This window comes from Salvelinus namaycush, chromosome 7, assembly GCF_016432855.1.
Source record: "Salvelinus namaycush isolate Seneca chromosome 7, SaNama_1.0, whole genome shotgun sequence".
Lineage (NCBI taxonomy): Eukaryota > Metazoa > Chordata > Actinopteri > Salmoniformes > Salmonidae > Salvelinus > Salvelinus namaycush.
The window spans coordinates 16295265-16309403 of record NC_052313.1 but is presented as its reverse complement, the minus strand read 5'-3'; the positions used below and the strand labels follow the sequence as shown (position 1 = coordinate 16309403).

General features: G+C 42.4%; 1 protein-coding gene across 1 annotated transcript; it reads left to right on the top strand.

Annotated features, from left to right (window-relative positions):
* Window positions 1-7256: 7256 nt before the first annotated feature.
* Window positions 7257-9997, top strand: crygn2 (crystallin, gamma N2). Its single transcript, XM_038996938.1, has 4 exons — window positions 7257-7277; window positions 8675-8923; window positions 9227-9372; window positions 9862-9997. The coding sequence occupies exons 1-4, from the start codon at window positions 7257-7259 to the stop codon at window positions 9995-9997; spliced, it is 552 nt and encodes a 183-aa protein (XP_038852866.1).
* Window positions 9998-14139: the final 4142 nt, after the last annotated feature.

The window sequence follows — 14139 nt, the reverse complement described above, 5'->3', positions numbered from 1 at the left end:
GCGTCTGTTTCTCAAACTAGACACTCTAATGTACTTGTCCTCTTGCTCAGTTGTGCACCGGGGCCTCCCACTCCTCTTTCTATTCTGGTTAGAGCCAGTTTGCGCTGTTCTGTGAAGGGAGTAGTACACAGCTTTGTACAAGATCTTCAGTTTCTTGGCAATTTCTCGCATGGAATAGCCATCTTTTCTCATAACAAGAATAGACTGACGAGTTCAGAAGAAAGTTCTTTGTTTCTAGCCATTTTGAGCCTGTAATCGAACCCACAAATGCTGATGCTCCAGATACTCAACTAGTCTGAAAAAGGTAAATTGTATTGCTTCTTTAATCAGGACAACAGTTTTCAGCTGTGCTAACATAATTGCAAAAGGGTTTTCTAACAATCAATTAGCCTTTTAAAATGATAAACTTGGATTAGCTAACACAACGTGCCATTGGAACACAGGAGTGATGGTTGCTGATAATGTAGATGTTCCATTAAAAATAGTCAGTTTCCAGCTACAATAGTCATTTACAACATTAACAATGTCTGCACTGTATTTCTGATCAATTTGATGTTATGGACAAAAAATCGATTTTCTTTTAAAAACAAGGACATTTCTAAGTGACCCCAAACTTTTGAACGGCAGTGTATATATTTTTGTTATTGGTCCGCGGGCCTACAGAAGGTTGTTTCCCATTCCTGCTCTAGGTACTTGGGGAGATCAAAAAGGAATGGATCTAATATGGCAAAAAAATCCTGCCCACGTTTTATTTTCTAAAGTCATACTATATATTTTTAAAAATCACAACAGCTGTGATGGAAACACAAACAGTACAGTTTTATAAATGCCTTACAGATAATTTGTTCGTTCGACATTAAACAAACGCATACAGAAGTAAACCTGGGAGTTTGAGCAGTTATTCTAAGGTTGCTGCATACATTCTCGTTTTTCCTAATGAACGGCACAGGGTGGTGAAAGTGCACTGTGTCCAATCCTACACTTGCAACTTGTGCTAATTAGGTTATTACTCTGAATTGAATCAACCGGACTCAGAGGTAAACTTCAACATGTCTTTACTCCAAGACTGTCGGTGTAACAAGAACTCTGCATTGTATACGGACGTGGTGACGTCATATCAGTACGTCACATCCATACACGACACCCCCCCCCCCCCCTTTACTTCAGTGATAATGCTGAGAAGCCGGTGTTTGGATGATGTATTGTTGGTTTTAACCAATCAGCGTCCAGGATTAGACCCACCCGTTGTAATTCGATATAAACTTCAGTCAACCTGACATACACAACACTTATTCTTTACCTGTACAGAAACCTGTGTCCTGTTGGTAGTGGACCCAATAGGTCAGTGGCGACATCCTGCCACAGCCCGTCAGGTAGTGCGTGGGTCTCACGGGTTCTGGCACGTCTGGTCGTGTTACAATCTGGCAACCATGACATGACTTGACATGTCTCTCTGCGGCCTTGTCCCTGCCCAGCCACCCTACTTTACTCCTGAGAAGTGTTGTACTTATAATGCTCTAATGTCCCTCGTGAGCTAAGGCTACATGGGGCAAAACAATGTTTTTCCCCTTAGGACTAACTGTCCAATTACACACAGTTCATTTGCTATAGGTGCATTTGCGTGGCATGTCTCCTAACACCCAGTCTGAATAGCATTTCTCACCCCTCTTAGCGCTTCATCTGTAGCCAATGCTTCCTCCACTTCCACTTCCCTTGTGGTCATTGCACTTGGAGTTGCGTTCACAGCTATAAATCTCACATACTCCTCTGCTCCATGTGTGTGTGATTCTTTCACTGCAGTCACTCTGAGTAGACAAGACAGAGGGTCACCGATGTTGCTTTTCCCTGGTATGTGGACAACACAAAAGTCATAAGGTTGGAGCCTCAGCACCCACTGTTCGACGCGAGTGCATGGCTTTGAGTGAAGACTGTAAATAGCTTTTAACGCCTTGTGATCAGTCACTAAATCAAATTCCCTGCCGTATACATACGGGTGTAGCTTTTCACAAGTCCAAACCAATGCAAGGGTCTCACGCTCAATCTGTGAATATCTGCGTTCCCACTCTGTCAGACTCCTGCTCACATAACAGACTGGAACCATTGCTCTGTGTTGTTCTTGCACAAGCACCACTCCTGGGTTTCTCTTTTAATGTCTGAAACGGCGTCTTCTGTTCCGGTCCGAAGTGGAATGTTGTGTCCTTCTTGGTCAACTTCCGCAGAGGCTCTGAGACTATAGAGAGCCGGGAATGAACCTACCTAAGACTAGAAAGGTACGAACCTTTTATCCCTGGACTCGACCACTGCTTTCACCCTCAGCTGTAGGACCGATGGCTCCCTGGACTCGACCGCTGCTCTCACCCTCAGCTGTAGGACCGATGGCTCCCTGGACTCGACCGCTGCTCTCACCCTCAGCTGTGGGACCGATGGCTCCCTGGACTCGACCGCTGCTCTCACCCTCAGCTGTGGGACCGATGGCTCCCTGGACTCGACCGCTGCTCTCACCCTCAGCTGTGGGACCGATGGCTCCCTGGACTCGACCCCTGCTCTCACCCTCAGCTGTGGGACCGATGCCCTTCTCTGAGAGTAGCATGCCCATAAACACCAACTTGTCCATGTTTACCTGAGTTGAGAGTCAGTCCACAGCTCTCCAGCCTGTTGAGGACAGCATGTAGCCACTGGTCATGGGTCTCCTGATCCGTGGCGTGGACGATGATGTCATCCAATATGTTCTTCATCCCCTCTGTGCCTGCCAGTGTTGTTATTTCATGTTGATACTGAATATGAGTTTTTTATACCTGTATATCCCACTATGCACTGCAAACGTTATGCCGCTTGACTCTGGTGTTAGCCCCATTAAGATCCAGTTTACTGAACATGACAGACCCATTCATTCCTTGCAAAAGTTAATCTACTCTGGCGATTGGGTACATGCCACGTATGATTGCTATGTTGCTTGTCTCATGTCCAGACACAGTCTTATGTCTTCGTCCGGTTTTGGCACCAACGCTACTGGATTCATCCACCATCTACTCTCTCCGTTAAGTCCATGTTTTGTAGTTTCTCTATCGTTTTCTCCACAGCTCCTCTCAGGTGGAATGGTACATGCCTAAGAGCCTGTGCTACTGTTGTCACGTTTTTATCTACATGTAGGTTGGTCTGGTTTGTGTTGAGCTTTCCCACCCCTTCAAACAACTTGGGCTACTGCTGTTTTATCTGCACTTTTACATCTGGCACTGCTGCTATGTTCACACCCACTTTTAGCACACCCAATTTAATGGCAGTCTCTTTCCCTAGCAACGGCTCTCCGGGTCCACATACAGTTGAAGTCGGAAGTTTACATACACCTTAGCCAAATACATTTAAACTCAGTTTTGCACTATTTCTGACATTTAATCATAGTAAAAATTCCCTGTCTTAGGTCAGTTAGGATCACCACTCTATTTTAAGAATGTGAAATGTCAGAATAATAGTAGAGATAATGATTTCAGCTTTTATTTCTTTCATCACATTCCCAGTGGGTCAAAAGTTTACATACACTAAATTAGTATTTGGTAGCATTGCCTTTAAATTGTTTAACGTGGGTCAAACGTTTTGGGTAGCCTTCCACAAGCTTCCCACAATAAGTTGGGTGAATTTTGGCCCATTCCTCCTGACAGAGCTGGTGTAACTGAGTCAGGTTTGTAGGCCTCCTTGCTCGCGCACACTTTTTAAGTTCTGCCCACAAATTTTCTATAGGATTGAGGTCAGGGCTTTCTGATGGCCACACCAATACCTTGACTTTGTTGTCCTTATACCATCTTCCCAACTTTGGAAGTATGCTTGGGGTCATTGTCCATTTGGAAGACCCATTTGCGAACAAGCTTTAACTTCCTGACTGATGTCTTGAGATGTTGCTTCAATATATCCACATAATTTTCCTGCCTCATGATGCCATCTATTTTGTGAAGTGCACCAGTCCCTCCTGCAGCAAAGCACCCCCACAACATGATGCTGCCACCCCTGTGCTTCACGGTTGGGATGGTGTTCTTCAGCTTGCAAGCCTCCCCCTTTTTCCTCCAAACATAACAATGGTCATTATGGCAAAAGAGTTTATTTTTGTTTCATCAGACCAGAGGACATTTCTCCAAAAAGTACGATCTTTGTCCCCATGTGCAGTTGCAAACCGTAGTCTGGCTTTTTTATGGTGGTTTTGGAGCAGTACCTTCTTCCTTGCTGAACGGCCTTTCCGGTTATGTCGATATAGGACTCATTTTACTGTGGATATAGATACTTTTGTACCTGTTTTCTACAGCATCTTCACAAGGTCCTTTTCTGTTTTTATGGGATTGATTTGCACTTTTCGCACCAAACTACGTTCATCTCTAGGAGACAGAACCCGTCTCCTTCCTGAGCGGTATGACGGCTGCGTGGTCCCATGGTGTTTATACTTGCATACTATTGTTTGTACAGATGAACGTGGTACCTTCAGGCGTTTGGAAATTGCTCCCAAGGATGAACCAGACTTGTGAAGGTCTACAATTTGTTTTTCTGAGGTCTTGGCTGATTTTTAATTTTTTTCCCATGATGTCAAGCAAAGAGGCACTGAGTTTGAAGGTAGGCCTTGAAATACATCCACAGGTACACCTCCAATTGACTCAACTGATGTCAATTAGCCTATCAGAAGCTTCAAAAGCCATTACATAATTTTCAGGAATTTTCAACGCTGTTTAAAGGCACAGTCAACTTAATGTATGTAAACTTCTGACCCACTGGAATTGTGATACAGTGAATTATAAGTGAAATAATCTGTCTGTACAATTGTCTGTCCAACAATAGTTGGAAAAATGTGGGGGAAAATGTCCTAACCGACTTGCAAAAATGATAGTTTGTTAACAAGAAATTTGTGGAGTGGTTGAAAAACGAGTTTTAATAACTCCAACCTAAGTGTATGTAAACTTCCGACTTCAACTGTATCACAGTGAACTCAGTGTGTGTGTGCTGCGCTTGCCTATCTTTATTTGGCATGTGAAAACCCTTTTCACTGGTATTGGCTCGCTTGATGAGTATGGATATAGCTTTTTATCAGTCTGTGATGAACGGCACCTGATTTTCTTGGCTTTCAGCATTTCCCATGTGGTCTCATCTACACTGAACAAAAATATAAATGTAACATGCAACCATTTAAAATATATTAATTAAATGAATCTATGGATTGGTCACAGATACCTTAAAAAAAGTAGGGTCATGAATCAGAAAACCAGTCAGTATTTGGTGTGACCACCATTTGCCTCGTGCAGCGCGACACATCTTCTTTGTATAGAGTTGATCAGACTGTTGATTGTGGCCTGTGGAATGTTGTCCGACTCCTCTTCAATGCCTTTGCGAAGTTGCTGGAAATTGGCGGGAACTGGAACACGCTGTCGTACATGTCGATCCAGAGCAACCCAAACATGCTCAATGGGTAACATATCTGGTGAGTATGCAGGCCATGGGAGAACTGGGACATTTTCAGCTTCCAGGAATTGTGTACAGATCCTTGCAACATTGTGCATTATCATGCTGAAACATGAGGTGATGGAGGCAGATGAATGGCACGACAATGGGTGGTGGTGACGTCATAACAGTAGGTCACATCAATACACGACACACGATGATGAGCTTAATGCATCTTTCCAATAAATATCAAGAGTAGTATTCTGGTGACATGACGATCGATGCTTGGCTGCCGTTTGACAATTAAAAATATGATCTCATCATGTAGGCTATACCCGCACTGTATCTGTGAGCTGTTGGCTAGAGAGCACGTGCCAAGACCAAAGTGGGCACATTCACTATATAATGCTATACATTTTTTGTGACAAAACCATCATTAGAGTTGAAAATGCGATGGAAACCCATTTAACTATTTTTTATTCGGTACATGGGAATTTATCTGCAAAAGTTATTTTCATGTGTACTACATCATCACGCATAACCTTTCAACCTTTTTAAAACCTAGCTTATTAGAGGGCAAGGAGGAGATTCTACCGTATTGGTTATACCTATCCAATTCTCCCTGGGCTACATGTCAACAGTCTAAAGTAGAGCCATGTATTTAGAAAGTTGAGCCAACCTTTTGAATTTTGTTCTAATTTTAGACATTCAGTTACATAGCATTATTTAAATACTTCCCATGTTATGTTAATGTTAATTTTGAAGTGTCATGTAAATGCATCATAATGCTCATTCCAGACATTATATACCCCATGTAATTAATGGGGCGCTGAGAGAGAGAGGGAGAGAGAGAGAGAGAGAAAGAGAGAGACTAAAAAGGGCTTAACATCCTCTAATGGATGTGTAGTCGATCGATAGAAGTCCTCAGGATTCAAGGGTAGTAATCCAATACCATAATGCACTGTGTGTTGTATGTCAGGAGATCTCTTTACATTCTCTCTGCTATCTTACAGGGCTTTAAGCTCTTCAGGATATTGCAATATCCCAATGGGTGTTTTTAAAGGTGAAAAGCATTATTTAATGACATTAAAGAGTCAGTATAATTCTATATTTCTCACTTGAATGTACAGAGATAGTTTTGACACGAACATACAGTTTTAGCACCTTTTTGATAACAATATTTATATGCCCAATACATTATTGGCATAACAGCCATAAAAATCATAAAAGATTTGAAACTCCTGATAATCTATTCAAATGTCCCCCACACTTCAAATACAATGACACTGCCAGTTCTAGTACTTCAGAGGTCAGAGGTCGTCTAAATATGGCTGTGACACTCTGTGTGTATATGAACAATGGCAGGTCATAGTGTGTGAAGAGGGAAAGAGAATACCAAGTCTTTGTTGTAGCTCTGCAGGCGCTCTTCTCCATCACCTGGTTGCCATGGTAACCACGCTCCCACCACACACACACACTCTGACACACACACACATTTCTCTCTGTCTCGCTCACTGTGCGGGCATGCCAGGCCCCATTCAACTTGAGCATAAGAGAAGCATAGCATGTGCAAAACGGCGTGCACAAAGCCCCGGCCAAGCAGATTCCTTTGTTTGTCTCCTGTTCAGTCCCGCTGCAGCCAAAGCCCAGAATCAGCAGTGCCAAGAGTTGAAGGGGAAAGTGCTCACCCAGCGAAAGCCCTAAATCCCCCATTGTGTGTCCTTTGTGCGGCAAGCCTCGCGATACTGCCGGGCACGCGCCCCGCCGTATATATTGGGGTGTCCAACTTTTTTACTGTTACACTTTCTTACTTGTGGGCCAGGTTGGACAGTATCCAGTGGAAAATGTCGCAGTATTCTGGAAAGGTAAGCAGCATCTGGGTCAACCCGCATTCACACAGCATCAGGTTGGCTAACACTGGGACATAACTGACTGAACAGGGCTCCCTTGGAAAAGAGTTCTTCCGACCTCAATGGGACTGCCTGGTTAGAGAGAACTCCAGTCAATAAACACATAGGTTTGGGAGTGTATGCATTTACAGGTATTTAGTGCAGGTGTGATAACATTTGTTTGGAAGTGGAACATGTACTTCTCATACCATCATGAGGTTAGGTATTCAACAAATAGGTGTTTTTTTGTTTTTCAATTCAAAACTCAATAAAATGTGGAGGCAATCCCTGGTGAACATTTTTAGATTTAGAGGTTATTCTAATCAGAGCAATTACTCCGTTTGTCTTGCTGGGAGAAATACAGTTAAATCTGTTACAGGAGTTGAAAGCGAATGAATGTCATATTGTATCGTGAATATTTGGAGAAAGTATCAAGTGCATTCTGATTCTGCTTCTAGTTCTACCGTCAATCTTGTGTTATAGATATATCTAAAAGAGGAAGCAAGGTCTAGGAAAATTGTATTTATTTATTTTATCTTGAATAAACTATCAATGGCAGGTAGGGATAATTGGTGGCTGGCCAATAGGAGTAGACATAACATAGTCTTGTATCCATACTTCTAGCCAACTGCAAGACAACTCTAGTCTTCTATTCTATTCATCTATAGTTGGCTTCAGCATAAATACTGTACAGATCAGTGGAGGCTGCTAACGGTAGGACGGCTCATAATAATGACTGGAACGGAGCAAATTAAATGGCATCAAACACATGGAAACCATGTGTTTGATGTATTTGATACCATTCCGCTGCAGTCATTACCATGAACCCATCCTCCCCAATTAAGGTGTCACCAGACTCCTGTGCTATGGACACAAGGCTGCATGACAAAATGTATTTATATACTGAACTGACTACATACACCATGCCAACACATACAAATCCACACCTACACTCCAGTGACAAAGTATCCACCTGTCCGTCCAGCCTCTAGCCTGGGATCCAAAAATCTTTGCTCTGGACCATTTCACTACATTTTGAGTCATGAACTGGATGCAATAAAGTTAAATTAAGCAATTGAGTTTGTATCCCACCAGGACTTAGGTTCAAATATTATTTAAAATCTTTCAAACACTTTAAGCATTTGCTTTAACCTGCCTGGAGTGCCAGGTGGGTGGGGTTTGCACTTTTGCAACATTTATATTGGTTACATTGCAACAGGCAAGCTCAATCAAACCCACTGAATCTATAATGATTATAGTATCTGAACCCAGGTTTGTTGGATACCACACTATCCTACCTCCAACTCCCCACCCTAACTAATGAACTATGGTGTTAACCTCCTCCTCTCCACCCACCCACCCACCCATCACAGATCACCTTCTACGAGGGAAAATGCTTCACTGGCAGGCAGCTGGAGGTCAGGGGCGACTGCGATAACTTCCAGGACCGTGGCTTCATGAACCGCGTCAACTCCATCCGTGTGGAGAGCGGCGCCTTCTGCTGCTTCGACCACCCCGACTTCAAGGGACAGCAGTACATCCTGGAGCACGGCGAATACCCAGAGTTCCAGCGTTGGAACAGCCACAACGACCACATGGGCTCCTGTAAGCCCATCAAGATGGTGAGAGATGGGGCTAAGGGTTAAGAATCGAAAGGATAGGGGTTAGGGGTTAAGAGGATAGCTAGTGAGGATGAGGAGAGGTTGAAGTTATAGAGACATTTTCTGCTTTAACTCAAAGATACTTTAGATCAATAAGGGGGGTGAATGACCAAAGCACAGTTTGGGTGTAGTGTTGTCAATTTGTAAACGTACCTCAAATTTAATCTCCTCTCTTCTTGTCTCTCATCTTCTTCATTATAACAGTATTCCTATATTTGACTTGAAAAACTTGTGTCAACTCCAATCCTCTCCTGTGTCCTGCAGCACGGTGAGCACTACAGAATGGAGCTGTTCGAGGCCTGTAACTTCTCCGGCCAGTGTGTGGAGATCTGTGATGACTGCCCCTTCCTGCAGAGCCGTGGCCTCAGCAAGAACTGCATTAACTCCATCAAGGTCTATGGAGACGGAGCGTAAGTAGTACACCTCTAGCCTAAGTTTCAGACTGCAATCACACACACACGCACTGACAAACACACAGGCACTGACAAACACACACATGCAGGGGCGCACAAAAACAGACACACACAGCAATTGGCAAAACGCAGAGATGAATTCATAGTGATTCAACTTTTGGATCTATTTTTGTTGAGCCAAGACATCCAACCTTTTAGCATATGTTATGGTGTTAATTAAGTTGGCGCATAATTGGAACACAGATGCTAATGATCTAGCTGGTAAATCATAGACACTTCTGAATTTCTAAATAACTTTAACACCACTAATCACACCTGTGATCCCAACAGTTGTTTTCCAGGAGGGAGTTAAATATTAAAGGGGAAGTTCTGCATTTTATAACTTGATGTTAGATGTTTCCTCATTACTGTTATTCCATCTGCTCTAAGTGTGTGAAGTGAGCAGGTGTGTGACCATTTCTAACCCGTGTGTGTTTCCTTCTGTAGCTGGGTGATGTATGAGGAGCCTAACTTCCGCGGCCGCATGTACATCGTGGAGAGAGGAGACTACTGCAGTCACAACGAGTGGCAGGCTCAGAACCCCAACATCCAGTCCATCCGTAGGGTGGTCAACTACTTCTAAACCTCTTCTCCTATCCTACCCCAGACCTCGACCCTGGCATGGACTGTGACTTTTACCACTACCGCTCTAGAAATGTTCAATAAAAAAAGACACCCCCAAAAAATCACACAAATTTATTTTTATCAAAGACTTGGCGTGTTCTCCTTCTGTGAGCTACTATGAAGTGTATGAGGGTCTATACAGGGTAGTGGTTTTCAACCTGGGGGTACTAGTACCCCTGGGGGTACCCCTACTATCCACAGGGGGGTGCTTGTCAAGAGGTAAGAGTAAAACGTGACTGTGGTAAAGTGACCAAAAAAGGTTATATATATGGAACCAGTGAGATTGTATAGAGCACAGGCAGGGAAAGAAATACTAACAATCACCAGTGTTGGGGAAGCAATTCTGAAAATATAGTTTATCAAGCAACCAATTACTTCACACTGGAAGAAGTTAAACTACACTAAAGCTACCCTAAGACAAATATACACTGAACAAAAATATAAATGCAACATGCAACAATTTCCAAATTTTTACTGAGTTACAGTTTATATAAGGAAATCAGTCAATTGAAATAAATTCATTAGGCCCTAATGATTTCACATGACTGGAAATACAGATATGCAGCTCTTGGTCACAGATACCTTTAAAAAAAGTTAGGGGCATGGATCAGAAAACCAGTCACTATCTGGTGTGACCACCATTTGCCTCATGCAGCGCAACACATCTCCTTCGCATAGAGTGGATCAGACTGTTGATTGTGGCTTGTGGAATGTTGTCCCACTCCTCTTCAATGGCTTTGCGAAGTTGCTGGATTTTGTCGGGAACTGGAACACACTGTCCTGTTTGTATTTGTATTTATTAGGATCCCCATTACTTCCTGCCAAGGCAGCAGCTACTCTTCTTAGGGTCCAGCAGCATTAAGGCAGTTATATACAATTTAAAAGATTACATGACATTACATTTCATAACATTTTACCCAATAAATGTAGTGTTCCCTCAGGCCACTACTCCACTATCACATATTTACAATACAACTGATGTGTACGTGTGTAGTGTGTGTCTTATCATGTGTATGTGTGTCTGTGCCTATGTGTGTGTCTTCACAGTCCCCGCTATTCCATAAGGTGTATTTGTATCCATTTTTTAAATCTGATTCTACTGCTTGTATCAGTTAGCTGATGTGGTATAGAGTTCCATGTAGTCATGGAACCCTATACCAAAAAAAAAAAGACTTCTCCCCATCTTAGCTACTGTTGCATCAACATGTTTTGACCATGACAGTTTACAATCCAGTGTTACTCCAAACAGTTTAGTCACCTCAAATTGCTAAATTTCCACATTATTTATTACAAGATTTAGTTGAGGTTTAGGGTTTAGTGAATGATTTCTCCCAAATACAATGCTTTTAGTTTTTGAAATATTATTCCTTACCACCCATTCTGAAACGAACTGCAGCTCTTTGTTACGTGTTGCACTGATTTCACTAGCTGCAGTAGCTGACGTGTATAGTGTTGTCATCCGCATACATAGACACACTGGCTTACTCAAGGCCAGTGGCGTGTCATTAGTAAAAGGTAAGGGGCCTAGACAGCTGCCCTGGGGAATTCCTGATTCTACCTGGATTATGTTGGAGGCTTCCATTAAAGAACATCCTCTGTGTTCTGATAGACAAAACTCTTTATCCACAATAGAGCAGGGGGTGTAAAGCCATAACACATACGTTTTTCCATCAGCAGACTATGATCGATAATGTCTAAAGCCGCATGGAAGTCTAACAAAACAGCACCGACAATCTTTTTATCATCAATTTCTCTCAGCCAATCATCAGTAATTTGTGTATGTGCCGTGCTTGTTGAATATCCTTCCCTATAAGCATGCTGAGTCTGTTGTCAATTTTTTGACAGTAAAATAGCATTGTCTCTGGTCAAAAAAAAGAAATCAAAATGTTTACTAAGGGTTGGTAACAGGCTGATTGGTCGGTTATTTGAGCCAATAACGGGGGCTTTACTATTCCTGTGAAGCAGAATTACTTTTGCTTCCCTCCAGGCCTGAGTGCACACATTTTCTAGTAGCCTTAGATTGAAGATATGGCAAATAGGAGTGGCAATATTGTCCACTATTATCCTCAGTAATTGTGCATCCAAGTTATCAGACCCTGTCATATATCTTTGTTTCATAGTGTAGTTTCTTCTTTTTATTCAGTTTAGTCACATGATTTCTCAATTTGCAGAACGCTTGCCAATCTTCTGTATTTACACATCAACAACATAGGAATCACTACAAAACTCTTATACACTATATTAGGCCCAGCCTTTGTAACTTTGGTTTTCCTAGATATGGCTACTATATTGTGATCACTACATACGATGGATTTGGATACTGCTTTAAAGCAAATTTCTGCAGCATTAGTAAAGATGTGATCAATACATGTTGATGATTTCATTCCTGTGCTGTTTGTAACTACCCTGGCAGGTTGACTGATAACCTGAACCAGGTTGCAGGCACTGGTAACAGTTACGTTTTTTCTTGAGTGGGCAGCTTGATGAAAGCCAGTCAATATTTAAATCACCATGAAAATATACCTCTGTTGATATCACATACATTATCAAGCATTTCACACGTTATCCAGATACTGACTGTTAGCACTTGGTGGTCTACAGCAGGTTCCCACCAGAATGGGCTTTAGGTGAGGCAGATGAACCTGTAGACATATTACTTCAACAGTATTCAACACAAGATCCTCTCTAAGCTTTACAGGAATGTGATTCTGAATTTAAAATGGAAACACCTACCCCTTTGGCATTTCTGTCTTTTTTGTAGATGTTATAACCATGTATTGTTACCACTGTATCATCAAATGTATTATCTAAGTGAGTTGTGCATGTCTATCCAGAGCATCCCAAACATGCTCAATGGGTGACATGTCTGGTGCAGGCCATGGAAGAACTGGGACATTTTTAGCTTCCAGAAATTGTGTACAGATCCTTGTGACATGGTGCCGTGCATTATCATGCTGAAACATGAGGTGATGGCGGCGGATGAATGGCACGGCAATGGGCCTCAGGATCGCGTCATGGTAAAATGCAAATATGTTTGTTGTTCATAGCTTACGCCTGGCCATACCATAACCCCCCCCCACCACCATGGGGCACTGTTCACATCAGCAACCCACATGACGCCATGCATGCTGTCTGCCATCTGCCTGGTACAGTTGAAACCGGGATTAATCCTTAAAGAGCAAACTTCTCCAGAGTGCCAGTGGCCATCGAAAGTGAGCATTTGCCCACTGAAGCAGGTTACGATGCCGAACTGCAGTCAGGTTAAGACCCTGGTGAGGATGATGAGCTTCCCTTCCCCGGTTTCTGATTTCTGACAGGTTGTGCAAAAAGTTTCAGCAGCTGTCCGGGTGGTTGGTCTCAGATGATCCCCCAGATGAAGAAGCCGGATGTAGAGGTCCTGGGCTGGCACGGTTATGCGTGGATGTACTGACAAATTCTCTAAAACGATGTTGGTAGAGAAATTAACATTAATTTATCTGTCTACAACTGGTAGACATTCCTGCAATCAGCATGCCAATTGCACACTCCCTCAAAACTTGAGACATCTGTGGCATTGTGTTGTGTGACAAAACTGCATATTTTAGAGTGGCCATTTATTGTCCCCAGCACAATATGCCACACCTGTCAGGTGGATGGATTATCTTGGCAAAGGAGAAATGCTCACTAACAGGGATGTAAACAAAATTGTGCACAACATTCGAGAGAAATAAGCTTTTTGAGCTTATGGAACATTTCTGGGATTTTTTATTTTAGCTCATGAAACATGGGAACAACACTTTACATGTTGCGTTTTATATTTTGGTTCAGCGTAGTTTACTTAACTAACGTTCCTTTGAAAAAAATTGTTCACTACCTCCACACTACGTAGTGATAAATTATCATATCTAAATCTCAAATGTCAGACTATAAATTGCAAGAAAAGCTCACTGGAGATATACAGTGGGGAGAACAAGTATTTGATAGACTGCCGATTTTGCAGGTTTTCCTACTTACAAAGCATGTAGAGGTCTGTCATTTTTCTCATAGGTACACTTCAACTGTGAGAGACGGAATCTAAAACAAAAATCCAGAAAATCACATTGTATGATTTTTAAGTAATTA